The sequence below is a fragment of the Stenella coeruleoalba genome, assembly GCF_951394435.1.
Source record: "Stenella coeruleoalba genome assembly, chromosome: 2".
Taxonomy (NCBI): domain Eukaryota; kingdom Metazoa; phylum Chordata; class Mammalia; order Artiodactyla; family Delphinidae; genus Stenella; species Stenella coeruleoalba.
Window position 1 is genome coordinate 1759304 of NC_137147.1, and position 13846 is coordinate 1773149.

Below are 13846 nucleotides of genomic sequence, written 5' to 3' on the forward strand. Positions count from 1 at the left end.
ATGGTGTTTTAGAAGTCAGGATAGTGGTTATCTTGGGGAGGAAGGCCAGTGAAATGATTAGAAGGAGGTACAAAGGAGGACTTCTGGGGTTCAAGTCATGGTATATTTTTGCCCTGGGTCATGGTTAAGCAAATGTTTACACTTTTTCTGGATGTGTGCTATATATCAATAAGGAGTTAATTTTTAAAAGTCAGTGATGACTTTAAAAAATTATAGTGAAGTCAATAGATAATGATGCCTAAAACTGAAAAAATAATTAAGAATAAAACATGCTATTAAAATATATGAAAGTAAAACATAAAGAATCAGTTTGAAAGACTGAAAGTGGCCATCTTAGGAGATTAGGAAATTGTGGGAGGGGGCAGGGAATACATTAAAAAAAAAGCCTTGACTCTTTAAACTGTATAATATATAATTAACTTGAATAAAAATAACAATGAAAAGCTCCTTCATACCCACAATGAGGACATTCAGTTAAAGATGGCATACTAATCACATGCATTCTCTCTTCTTCCACCTGACAGTCCAATTAAACAATAAAGACAAAATGACAAAGAATGGCAAAGAGAATGGGAGAGGTGGCATCAGCAGACAAGTGACTTTAAATAATTTCTGGGGGACAAAAATCAGAGGCATCCAGAGCAGGGCACACACAAGCCTAGAGTATGCTCTAAGAAGGGTGCAATCCAGGAAAAACTTAGTAATGACCAGAGAAAATAACTCAGTGCCTTGAATACGGAAGGTCCCAGCAAAAGGCCAACTTTCCTCCCAGCCACCGTGAAGCCAAGCCAGGCACCGGAGCAGCACCTTCCACACACCTCATGTAGAGAGCTCTCAATGTGCTTCGTATTTCTCTGCTCTTAAAAACGTTTTCAAGAGTCAGACATCTGAGGAAAGCCCATACCCTTTTCTAATACCCCTTCCCATATATCTGTTGTTAGGGGAAAACACCAGTAACAATTAACCCTCCTCCTTCAGAAAAAAAAGGACCGTTGATTCACGTTATTCACGGTAATTACATTCTATGAAGTCACTCTGAACACTGAACTAGTGAATGCTGAACCACTGTTCCTAGGGGGAAGGAGTTAAGACTCCTGTGAGCCCCTGGTCATAACATTTTCATCAACTGATCAGTACATAATCTTGTTTTATGTGTGTTTCTGTTTAAGGATACCTCATTTACTATACATTATTGATTCATTAACACTGAACAGCACTATCTAACTCATGCCTGAATGAAGTTTACCTAACAAATGTATTTTCTCTGTAAGGCACGTCAAAGCCTTGCACTTAGGAACACTGGCTAATACCTCAGCCCTACAGTTGGGGGCCATTTTAAACAATAAAATCACCAACAAAATGCACAAAGATGTGGAAAATGTGTACTAAATAACCACAAAAAGGGCATCTGTTTATAGTACGAAGGCTGAAAGGCAGAGTGTCACCTCGTTGGGCCTCAGCTGGGGAAACGCACAGTAAGCAATTCAAACTTTTTACTGCTCTGTGCGTGTCTGAAAAAGACTGCAAAAGCACAGCAAGTACTGATTTTTGGGATTACAAATAATTTGTAGTATGTGAATTTGCAAGTATGGAATTTGTGAATAATGGGATTGACTGTATCTGTTCCGAAGATGGATAGTGATGGTTGCAAACACTGCAAATGTACTTAATGCCACTGAGCTGCACTTAAAAACGGCTACAATGGTAAATGTTATGCATATTTTACCACAATAAAAAAAAAGTGTCACAACCATGTAATTAAGTGATTTTTAATTTGTGGGAACTGGGTTTATGTGAATACTCCACAATGAACCATGATGATCATCTTTACCATTTTCAGCTGTATCTGTTATCAGACTTATACTAAGGCTATCTTTACCGTCCTGCTTGCTCACTTCCAAAACAAATAGTTATTGAGTATTTAGAGGCCAAGGATAAATGAGGTTCAAGACTGAATCTTTTTCCCTCTGGCCTCTCTCTGGTTTCTCCTCTAGTGTAGGAGAGAGGACACAGACTGACAATAAAAGCATACAGCCACAAGAGCACAATAACAAGCTGAGAAGACAACAGTGGGAAAGCTATTTCAATAACTTTCTGAAAGAGAGAGAAGAGACAACAGAGGAAAGGACACTATAACCAGAAACAGTGTGATTTCCCCAGCATGACTTGGAAAGGGCTCTAGACTTGGAGGTCCCAGGGGACCAAAGGCGACAGGGGAGCTGCTGGGCTAATTCCAAAGTCAAAAGTCTGTATAAAGAATGCTGCTGCTCCCCAACCAAACCAATGACCACCGGTTCTTAAGGGACTGTAAACTTATTCTGCGGAGAAGACAACGAGGCTCTGGACTCAAGGTCAACAGGCCCAGGAGAGGGCAGGAGTGAGGCATGGAGATGAAAAGGGGCGGGGGGGGCGGGGGGGGAGGAGATTAAGTGTCAGACTGCCGCTGAGGGGTGGGACCATGGCTCCTCTCGGGCAGAACAGAAGATTCTTAACCTAGAGAACAGAATGGTCCCAGAGAAGAGATCTAAAGACAAAGATACCTGGGTACTCCAATAAAAGCACTGGATGACTCCCAAAGGAAAGTTCTGTGGTCAAACATATCCTATACATGCAAACCAGCTTCTGATCAGCTTCTTAGGGTTCCACCTTAAACAGACACAGACAACCAGGGGTTACCAGATTCCAAAGAAAGTCTCTGTATGAAAGACAGACACCAAGAAAGAATCCCAGAGAAAAGAGAAACAATGTAGGGAGCAAAAAATCTACTTAAAAAAAAAAAAAAGAAGAAAGCTTTTACTATCCTCAGAGAGTTAACAGAAGAAACAGTATTGATACCAGAACTGGATACTACAAAGACAAATATCAGAAAAGGAAAGAGCTAGGAGGAGGACACATGCAGGGACTCAAACAAATTTAACAGAAAGATTGGAAGATAAAGTTAAAGACATCACTCAGAAAGTAAAATAGAAACAGAGACAGAAAACCAAGACAGATAGATAGATAGATAGATAAATAAGTAAATAAGTAAATAAAATAAATAATCAAGGTTCTTGGGAATTCCCTGGCAGTCCAGTGGTTAGGACTCGGCACTTTCACTGCTAGGGCCCAGGTTCAATCCCTAGTCAGGAACTAGGATGCTGTAAACCACATGACACAGCCAAAAAAAAAAAAAGGAATTCTAGAATGACGATTTTTAAATAATAAAATGAGACAATTCTCCAGAACTGAAAGATAAGAATGTTTATATTGAAAGGGTTCAATGAGCACCAGGAACAAAGAATGAAGACCAACTCCTTGGCACTTCACTGTGAAATTTCTCAACAGCATGGATAAATGAGAAGAGTCTAAAAAGCTGCTAGAAAGGTGGAGGGAAAAGCCATTTACACTGTTTTACTCTAGACTTTGTAACTACCAATATCGGAAAACCCACTATGACCTTAATCTTGAGTTTCCCACTCTCTAACCACCTCCTCCTAACTTTCCCACCCACCCACTCTAGAATCCCAGTAACTATCTGAACTCACCGGGATCCACAGCCATTGATCCCACCACCTTCTTATGGTCTGCCTTCTCCCTCAAGTACTTACTTCCTACTTAAATCTATTGTCTTTAATTGAAATCACTCCCTTGGGTATTCCAAATCAATGCCCTTGCTCTGTTTCCATTTCACTACTTACTATAATAAAATCCCAACCATCTACAAATGCTATGCCTGTGTCTGGTTAACTGAATGTTGCTGGACAGTAAATTACATCCAGGCTGTCTATTCCCGATTTAAATCCATGATCAGTAACCTCAGGGAAGTGTTAAGGCTGCCTGGTAATTCTACTATATTTCTCAGTGCATTCACTCTCCTACTAACCTGTTAGTTACTGTAACTTTCTCAGATCTCTAATATCTCCTATCTCCTTGACAGTCACATTCTTAGTTGGTAATCTTGCTTTCTATTTTACTGAAAAAAGAGCTGCAATGAGAAGAAAACTTCTCAAGCTCCCACCCTCATATAGAACCACTCACCTGCAGAATATTGGCATAGTACCCTCTACTTTCCTCCTACTTCTAAGGACTGTCCACGTTATCCAAAGACAATACCTCTACCACCCCCTCTCACCCATTCCAGCACGTCTCCTCAAAGCACCATTTTCACCCTTTCCCTTAAATTATTCCCATTAGCAGACAAACATGTTGGTATTTTGCCCATCTTTTTTTTTTTTTTTTTTTTTTTGTGGTACGTGGGCCTCTCAGTGTTGTGGCCTCTCCCGTTACGGAGCACAGGCTCCGGACACGCAGGCTCAGCAGCCATGGCTCACGGGCCCAGCCGCTCCGCAGCACGTGGGATCTTCCCGGACCGGGGCACAAACCCGTGTCCCCTGCATCGGCAGGCGGACTCTCAACCACTGCTCCACCAGGGAAGCCCTTGCCCATCTTTTAAAAAATATCTTGGCCTGACATCTCCCTGTAGCCACTACCCCATTCATCTGCGCCGTGAAAGCGCTATCTTGCTGTTTTTAACCTCTACCCACCTATTCTCTCTTGAACTAATATGTTACATCATATGCATCGGTACTGCAAGGTATTTGAAAGATATGTTGGATCAATTTGCAGAAAATACATAGAACCATGAGAAAGTTGAAAAAAAAACCCCACAAAACTTGAGGCAACTATTAATTCTAGAAAAAATAAAAAATTATATAAGAAAATAAATTATTGTGGTCCAACACTGAACAACATTTACATAGCTTGATTAAGTTAAAAAAATCTAACTTTAACCAAATATATCATTGCAATAGAAAGGCTGAGGAAAGGAAAGTAGATGTGGAAGTGAATCATAAGAAAGCTATATCCATCTTCCATAAGGGGAAAGTCAGTGATGTCTACAATTATAAATCAGGAGATAACCAAAAGACTATCAGAAAAAAGAGCCTAGAAAATTGAAAGTAGGAGCCTTTGATTAATGGTACTGAATGATAAAGAGGAGGCAAAGAAAGTCTGATTTCAGTTACAAGCTTTTTAGTATTATTTGACTTTTTAAGCTATACGCATGTATTACTTTGGAAAATAATTTTTTAAGGCAGTAAAAAAAACAGTCTCAATTAAGTATCAAATGACAGATACAAGTGAGTTCTTCTGTAGTTCATGTTAGGGGAGAGATCCCTAGGGGCCTATGAAAATAACTATGGGGAAAAATGAACTTGAAAGAAAAACTTGACTTGAAAGAAAACTGTAATATTAAAACAAACAATTATTTCAAAAACCAAAATAATCTTCAGCTGTGAAAAGCTAGCCAAAACCAAGACAGAAGATGGAACTAACATCCCCAAATCCCAAATATGGGATAGCTGCTTCTATGACAATAGGTAGCATTTTCATCAAAGAGTTAAATCAGATGAATTTTATGACTGGTGCCTGTATTTTTAAATATATATAAAATAAGGATTTTGGTGTTTTTCTGGTCTAAAAATTAAGAACCATCCTAGAGAGACAGGTCTCATCTACAGTGGACTTCTACCACAATCATTCTATTTAAAGACTTGATTAGAAACTGTTCACTAGATGTAAGACGTTCTCTTGGTTATAATTCATTAATCTAATTTGTCTGTTCACAGGAGTTCCCTGGCGGTCCAGTGGTTAGGATGCGGCGCTCTCACTGCCAAGGGCCTGGATTCAATCCCTGGACGGGGAACTAAGATCCCAAAAAGTCATGCGGTGCGCATCCCACCCCCCACAAAACAGACAAATAAAACAGAAAAAACCCACAAAAACTAATTTGTCTGTGCAGTAAAAATGCCATTCTTCCATCACATAAATTTTCATGAGTATCTTTTATGTTCACAATGTCCTTGTGATGTAAGTGCATGATATAGATTATCCCCACTCTCTTCTTTCAGGGAATTCTTTCCACTATATAATTCTACTACATTGCTAGTCTTATCCTCATGACAGCAATTAAAACTGTCTCTTTAACATATAGTAACTCTTTATCTCCTACTGACTCAGAATGAATTAAGTCTCTGAATCACCAACACCACTTTCTGGTGCACTCTGGGTTTCCTTTAGTGCTCTTACTACCTCAATAGGAAAGATACATCACATTCCCATAAAAGGGCAAGAGAATGCTGATGGAAAAACTTTAGTTTCTAGTGGGCTGAGAACAGTACCAAGTGATAAAAATAATAACTAGACTAGAGTTTTAAGTTTCTTTAGGAATATTATACTATAATAAACCTGTAATAAAACCAACTTTCTAGAAAAACTTCAGTTTTTTACCATATGACCCAGCAATCCCACTCCTGGGTTATCTTAGAGAAATAAAATTTTACGTTCACACAGAAACCTGTACAGGAATGTTTATAGCAGTTCTATTCATAATTGCCAAACATGAAAACAACTCAAATGTCCTTTAGTGTAGGAGTGGATACAAACTGTGGTCCAGTCACATAATGGAATACTACTCAGCAATAAAAAAGAACACACTGGGCTTCCCTGGTGGCGCAGTGGTTGAGAGTCCGCCTGCCGATGCAGGGGACGCGGGTTCCTGCTCCGGTCCGGGAAGATCCCACGTGCCGCGGAGCAGCTGGGCCCGTGGGCCATGGCCGCTGGGCCTGCGCTCCGCAGTAGTATGCAACAAACTGGATCAATCTCAAAGGCATTAGAGAAAATATACTGTATGATCTCATTTACTTAACAGACTTGAAACAAACAAAATTATGAGGATGAAGAATAGACAGGTGGTTGTAGGAGGTTATGATGGGGGAGGGAGCAACCATAAAGGGACCACAAGGGAATTTTCTGAGGTAATGGGACTGTTCTGTATCTTGATTACGGTACTGGTAACATCAATCTATAAATGTGTTAAAATTCATAGAACTGTACATCAAAATAAAAAATGATGTATAATTTAAAAAATAACATCAACTTGCTTAATTCTGATATCCAAAATGAGAGTAAGTTCAAAAGGTGCTCAGATACAAGATGTTATGCAAATTTGGTAGCCTCATATATTCACAAACCCCATTGACAACAGCAACAAAAATTATAAAACACTTTGGAATGAACATAACAAGAACTATGCAAAATCCAGATGAAGAAAATTATGAACCTTAAAAACAAAATCGAGACACACTTCATAAGCCTGGATAGAAACACTTGGTATCATTAAAACAGCAAATTGCCTCCCAAATCAGTTTATAAATTCAATTAATTTCATCAAAATTAATCCAATCAAAATTCCAGTAAGGCTGTTTTTAGAACATGGCAACCTATTTCTAAAATTCATCTGACTGGGTGTTCCCTGGGGGTCCAGTGGTTACCACTCAGCACTGTCACTGCCATGGCCTGGGTTCAATCCCTGGTCGGTGAAGTATGATCCCGCAAGCTGTATGGTGCCACCAAAATAATGAAATGGAATGAAATGAAATGAAATAAAATTCATCTGACAGAGTAAACTGCAAAAAAGAGCAATGAAATTTTTAAAAAATAAGAATAATCAGCAGGGGACTTAACCTACTCCAAAAAAATCAAAACGTACAATCAAAAGGTGCAGTAATAAAAACACCATGATATGGGTACAAAACTAAATAAATGAAATCAGAGAAACAAAAGGGAATTTAAATAAACGGGGGGAGAGAACAGATGATCTGGGACAAGCAGTAATGCACATAGGGGAAAAAAAATTAGAGCCCTACACCTCATACTAATCCCCCAAAACACATACCAAATGAATTAAACATTCAGATGCCAGCCACAGGAGTATTTGAAGAAAAAACAGAATCAATTTAAAAAATCCTGGAAGTAAACCTTTCTCACCAAGACATGAAACCCAGACAGATCAGACTGATGTCTGAAACACATAAAATGTTTAAATCGCTAAAATTTTAAAAGAGAAAAAGAAAAATGGATAAAGGATATACAACAGGAAACTTATTTTAAAAAGAAAATGACACAAATATACGAAAATATCATCAATCTAAGTAGTTATCAGGAAAAAGCAATCTTTTTTAAAAAATAGATTTATTGCTCATCTGATAGACAAAAATTATCTACAATGTTAGTAACGGTGTAGAAAAATGGGCACTCTCTCATTCCGGTAGGGCTAACAAAACAGTAAAACGTTCTCTCAAAACCAATTTAGCAGTACCTATTACAGTATCAAATATTCATCCCCTCTGACCCAGGACCTCCACACTTCTAGGAATTTATCCTACAGAAACACTCTTAACGAGAGCACAGAAAGTTATGTTAAAGAATGTTCACTGCAGATATTTGTAATAGCAAAAAAATCAGAAACCACCCAATGCCCACCAACGGGGGTGAACTACGGCACCAGCACACACTGGAAGATGACGTTCCATTAAACATAATGTCAGATCTATGAGCACTAAGATCCAGACATGATCAAGTATGTTGCTAAGAAAAATTACCATTAAGTCCCATGAGTCCCTTTTTGTTAAAATAAACAAAAAGTTACTGTGTATATAAAAAACTGTGGTAATCTACACCAAACTGCTGAAAATGATCCTCTTTGAGGAGAGAAAGTTTAAGGAATTTTATTTTCTACATAACGAATTTCTATAATGTTTACATTTTATATGATTCTGGTTAAGACCTACAATAGGGGGAAAAAATTGTTTATTTCAAATTTTTAAAAAAGTGTTTTAATTTACGCACTATCTAGTCAGATTCAAGCCATTTCTGGAGAGAGAACCTACTAGATATAAACATGGTAAGCCACACTCCAGCACACATGTTATGTAAAAGGGGAGAGGGTCTGTCTGTCCCACTCCTCTTTTAACCCACCATCTCTACCTATGGAAGGAAACTGGCCAAGCAACCACTCGAGATTGGTGGGGGAAATAAACTCAGAGGTTTTGTTCCTTATTTCAAAAATTTTTGATCAAGGGCAGCAAAGAAACCTGCACCCATTCATGCTATTTACTGATTCCAAAAGCAGTCCAGGCATCTCTACAACCAGGAGTCTTAACCAGGGAACTGTCACTAAAATTGAGATGAAATGTGAAGAGGCAAATTTTTAGTTACAGTCTTTACTTAAGACTGTAGTCTTAAGTAAAGACTTTAGTCTTTACTTTAGTAAAGTCTTTAGTAAGTCTTTACTCTAGTTAGCAAAGACCAATGCTCCCCAACCTTCTTCAGGTCCCAGCACACACAGAAAATCAGAATATTTGTAGGGCAAATTGTAGCAAACCCAGGGTGGGTCCTGCTCCAGCAGCCCTCAGCATGGTGGGCTGCAGGCATCAGTACCATGGCACATCGGTAATACCACCTTGGCACACATATCAGGAGGCTTTGGTACATGGGAAGCATTTCTTTATAAAGCTTCCTTCAAAAGTAACATGAAATTCATTCAATAAATATTTATTAAGTACCTAATATGTGCCAAGCATGATAAAGTACTGATGTCTACCCTATAGACTAGAGGGGGAAGACAGGTTAATAAGCAATTCCAACATAATTGTAATTGTAATAGTAAAACATAATTGTTTATGTAATTTTAATAGTAAAACACGCTATCTAAGGAAAGTATCAGGATTTTTAACATGAATCCCATGCCTGGGGAAAGGGAGTCTGTCAATGACTACTTTCCAGAAGAAGTGACTCCTGTACAAAAGGGTGAAGTGTATTTTAGGCAAAGGAATTGCAGGTACAAAGATCCAAATGCAATAAACTATGTCAAAAATAAAGAAAAAGGCAGAACGGTTCTCTACTGCATAAGTAGAATGTGAGGAGGGAGTTAGTTTAGTAGCAGTTTCGTAAAAAAATATTTATTTATTAATTATTATTATTTTTGGCTGTGTTGGGTCTTAGTTGCTGCACTAAGACCTTTCTCTAGTTGCGGCAAGCAGAGGCTACTCTTCGTTGCAGTGAGTGGGCTTCTCATTGTGGTGGCTTCTCTTGTTGCAGAGCACGGGCTCTAGGCGCCCAGGCTTCAGTGGTTGTGGCACATGGGCTCAGCAGTTGTGGCTCGCGGGCTCTAGAGCGCAGGCTCAGTAGCTGTGGAGCACGGGCTTAGTTGCTCCGTGGCATGTGGGGTCTTCCCGGACCTGGGATCAAACCCGTGTCCCCTTGCATTGGCAGGCGGATTCTTAAACACTGCACCACGAGGGAAGTCCCTATTAATTATTTTATTATCTATTTATTTTGGCTGTGCCAGGTCTTAGGTGAAGCAGGCAGGATCTTCACTGCAGCATGTGGGATCCTTTAGTTGCATCATGCGGACTCTTAGTCGCGGCATGCATGCAGGATCTAGTTCCCCGACCAGGGACTGAACCCAGGCCCCCTGCACTGGGCGAGTGGAGCCTTACCCACTGGACCACCAGGGAAGTCCCTAGTAGCAGTTTTTTGTTTTTAATTAACTTATTTTTATTATTTTTAAATTTTTGGCTGCGTTGGGTCTTCGTTGCTGTGCGTGGGCTTTATCTAGTTGCAGTGAGGGGGGCTACTCTTCATTGTGGTGTGCAGGCCTCTGATTGCGGTGGCTTCTCTTGCTGCTGAGCACCGGCTCTAGGCACATGGGCTTCAGTACTTGTGGCCCGTGGGCTCCACAGAGCAGGCTCAGTAGTTGTGGCCCACGGGCTTGGTTGCTCCGCAGCATGTGGTATCTCCCCGAACCAGGAATCGAACCCGTTTCCCCTGCATTGGCAGGCATATTCTCAACCACTGGACCATCAGGAAAGTCCCCCTAGTAGCAGTTTTAATGGAAGCGTTTTTAATAAATACGGCATGTGGTTGAGTAGAAAGCCAATATCACAAAAATTAGGAAAGCATGTGCCTTCCTGCACAATAACCTATCAAACATAAGCTATGAGAAAAATATTTGGGGAGATGAAGAAACTTCTTGAGGATAAGTCTATAAAAACAGACAACACTATTGATTTTTTCAAGCACCATGAGCTTACAATGAAGTTAAAAATTTTTACTGTGGTGGTACACATTTACCACTGAAAAAGAACACTACCTCTTTTTAAATGCAGAAGATTATTCAAACTCAATATAATCTTTATAACATTTAAAGAAATGAGAAAGCAAAAGAACTCCCACATAATTAATACATAAGCTTCTTGTTCTTAAAAAAATGTTTAATTAGCCCAAATATATACATTCTTTTTCTTTCTCTCACATGGAACTAAACAGAGCAAGTGTACTAACAGAAATCAAGCATAATTTGTATTTACCTCTCTGCCTGTAAGGATGTGTCTTGCCAATTTCACTTTTGCAAAATTCCCCTTGCCGATTGTTTTCAACAGTCTGTAGTTTCCAATGTGAGGTTGTTCATCTGCACAGGAAGCTACAGAGTTTCTACATCGTGCTCCAGAGCGCCCAGTGCGAGAGGTAACTTCTTGCCGCCCGTCTCCATGTGACGTGTGCTACAATAAAACATACAACAAACATTAGGAAATGAGAGACCCACGGTACTTGACAAGTTTTAAGAGCCTCTAGTTGAAGAAACAAAACATCACTGCTTTAATTTTAATCCCAATACATGTGGCACTTCAAAGGGATTTGCCCACCTGATATAAAGTTGTGAGGAAAACAAGAAAATGCTAAGAGAAATACCAAGTGTTGAAATTCAACTGGGTGTTCAGAAAGAAAGGAGATATTCTCTATATGTGGCTGTAACATAAAATAAGATAAACAGGACTGCCTTACAGTCGTAAAGAGCTTAACGTTTTCATTGTAAAACAACTATACTCCAATAAGAATTTAAAAAAAAAGAACTTGACTTTTTCATATGCTATTAAATGTACCAGCATATATTATCTTTAACACACCCTGTGATGCAGGCAGAACAGCTAATATCACCATTCACCAGATGAGGATACCCTGAGATTTATTCACTGCCACATCACTAGTGAGAAATTCAAAGAGAACCTAGATTCCCAACTTCTTTCTAAACTATGCTGCTAACAATAATTTAAAACAATGTGTTTAAAGACACAGCCAGACTCTGTAGTCCCTGACAAATATTTGTTGAAGAGATGAATACAGTACTCAATATACTCCATAAAGGTAAAACAAATCATATATGCCTCTGACCATATTAAATATAAAGGTACGAGAGATACAAATGCCTGATGTGTACAATTCTGTACGTAGAAGCAGCCAGCTGCCTAGTGCTTCCTCTTTCCCCTAGTGCCCAAAGGATGCCATGCCCCACTGCCTACTTTTCATGGCTGCTAACTCCTTCCTGCTCAAGGAAGGCCTCTCACTCTCACGACACTCTACAAAGACACTTTCAACCTCTTTCATTCTTTTCTCTTTTCCAACTTTTTGTCCAGGAAAATGTCCCTTGTTTCTCCTGCTCTCTCTCTCTCTACCTATAGGTCAAAACAAGCCTGATTCTAGGTGATAAACCTAAGAAACTACACTTTGTAACACACTCATATCAAGGAAAACAGAAAAACAAGTATTTTACAGTAAAAGCTTAAGAATTTGTGCCATCAACTTAAGTCCTCAAAAGATGTCCTTTTCAGAATGCCCACGTTAATTTCTATCTACTTTTTCATATTCCTCTAAGTAAATCTCTGTCCCTCATGTACCAGGTTTTGGGATAGGTTCTCTTCTGTTTTATTCAATTATCACATAATACTGCATTGCAAATAACAATTTCTATGTTTTTTACTGTAAATGTATATTTTAGGTTAAACAGACTTTTACAAACTGGTCACAAATCTAAACAACTCTGTTCCTATAACAAAAAGATTCTAATTTCCAAATTACAAAACAGCCTATTATAGGGTCTCCCCTGGTGGTTCAGTGGTTACAAATCCGCCTGCCAATGTGGGGGACACGGGTTCGAGCCCTGGTCCAGGAAGATCCCACATGCCGCGGAGCAACTATGCCCGTGTGCCACAACTACTGAGCCTGCGCTCTAGACCCCGCGAGCCACAACTACTGAGCCTGCGTGCCACAACTACTGAAGGCCATGTGCCTAGAGCCTGTGCTCCACAACAAGAGAAGCCACCGCAACGAGAAGCCCGCATGCCACAACAAAGAACAGCCTCCACTCGCTGCAACTAGAGAAAGCCCGTGCACAGCAACAAAGACCCAATGCAGTCAAAAATAAATAAAATAAATAAAATTTTAAAAATAGCCTATTATAAACGAGGACTTGATTAAAGAAAAAACTAAAATAACAACTAAGTTATTACACTAAGGCTTTACGCAAAATAGGTGTATTGTAATGCAAATTTTTATAGATCCGCTGGAGTACAGTTTTTAAAAAATTTTGATAACCATTATGTTTATTTCCAAACTAGATATAAGTTTCATAAAAACAGGGACAGTAATTTATTGTTCCTTAGATCTTAGCAGTTGGCATATAACAGGTACTTAATAAGTATTGGAATGACTAAATAAATGATATCAAAATACTGATCACTGTAACATTCACATGGTTAAATTACGGGAAATTTTTATCTCCCAAATTTCTTTCTTCTATTCATTCATTCAAATATTTATCAAATGATAATGTATAATAGATTTTTAAAAATAAATTTATTTATTTTATTTATTTATTTTTATTTTTGACTGTACTGGGTCTTTGTTGCTGCACGCGGGCTTTTCTCTGGTTGCAGCGAGTGGCGGCTGCTCTTCATTGTGCTGCACAGGCTTCTCAATGCAGTGGCTTCTCTTGTTGCGGAGCACAGGCTTTAGGCGCGTGGGCTTCAGTAGTTGTGGCACACAGACTCAGTAGTTGTGGCACACAGGCTTAGTCGCTCTGCAGCGTATGGGATCTTCCCGGACCAGGGCTTGACCCCATGTCCCCTGCACTGGCAGGCAGATTCTTAACCACTGCACCACCAGGGAAGCCCTGTATAATAGATGCTAT

At 39.3% G+C, this 13846-nt stretch overlaps 1 protein-coding gene across 7 annotated transcripts in view; it reads right to left on the reverse strand.

Moving 5' to 3' along the window:
* MARK3 (microtubule affinity regulating kinase 3) overlaps window positions 1-13846 on the reverse strand; it is a 108281-nt gene that overhangs the window by 75685 nt on the left and 18750 nt on the right. For 6 of the 7 annotated variants that reach the window (XM_079905767.1, XM_079905770.1, XM_079905766.1 and 3 more), the window contains exon 2: window positions 11190-11381. In XM_079905767.1, the coding sequence (XP_079761893.1) occupies window positions 11190-11381 (192 nt within the window). Of the gene's footprint in view, window positions 1-11189; window positions 11382-13846 lie in introns of those variants that run through there. The other variant, XM_079905771.1, reaches the window with a different exon arrangement.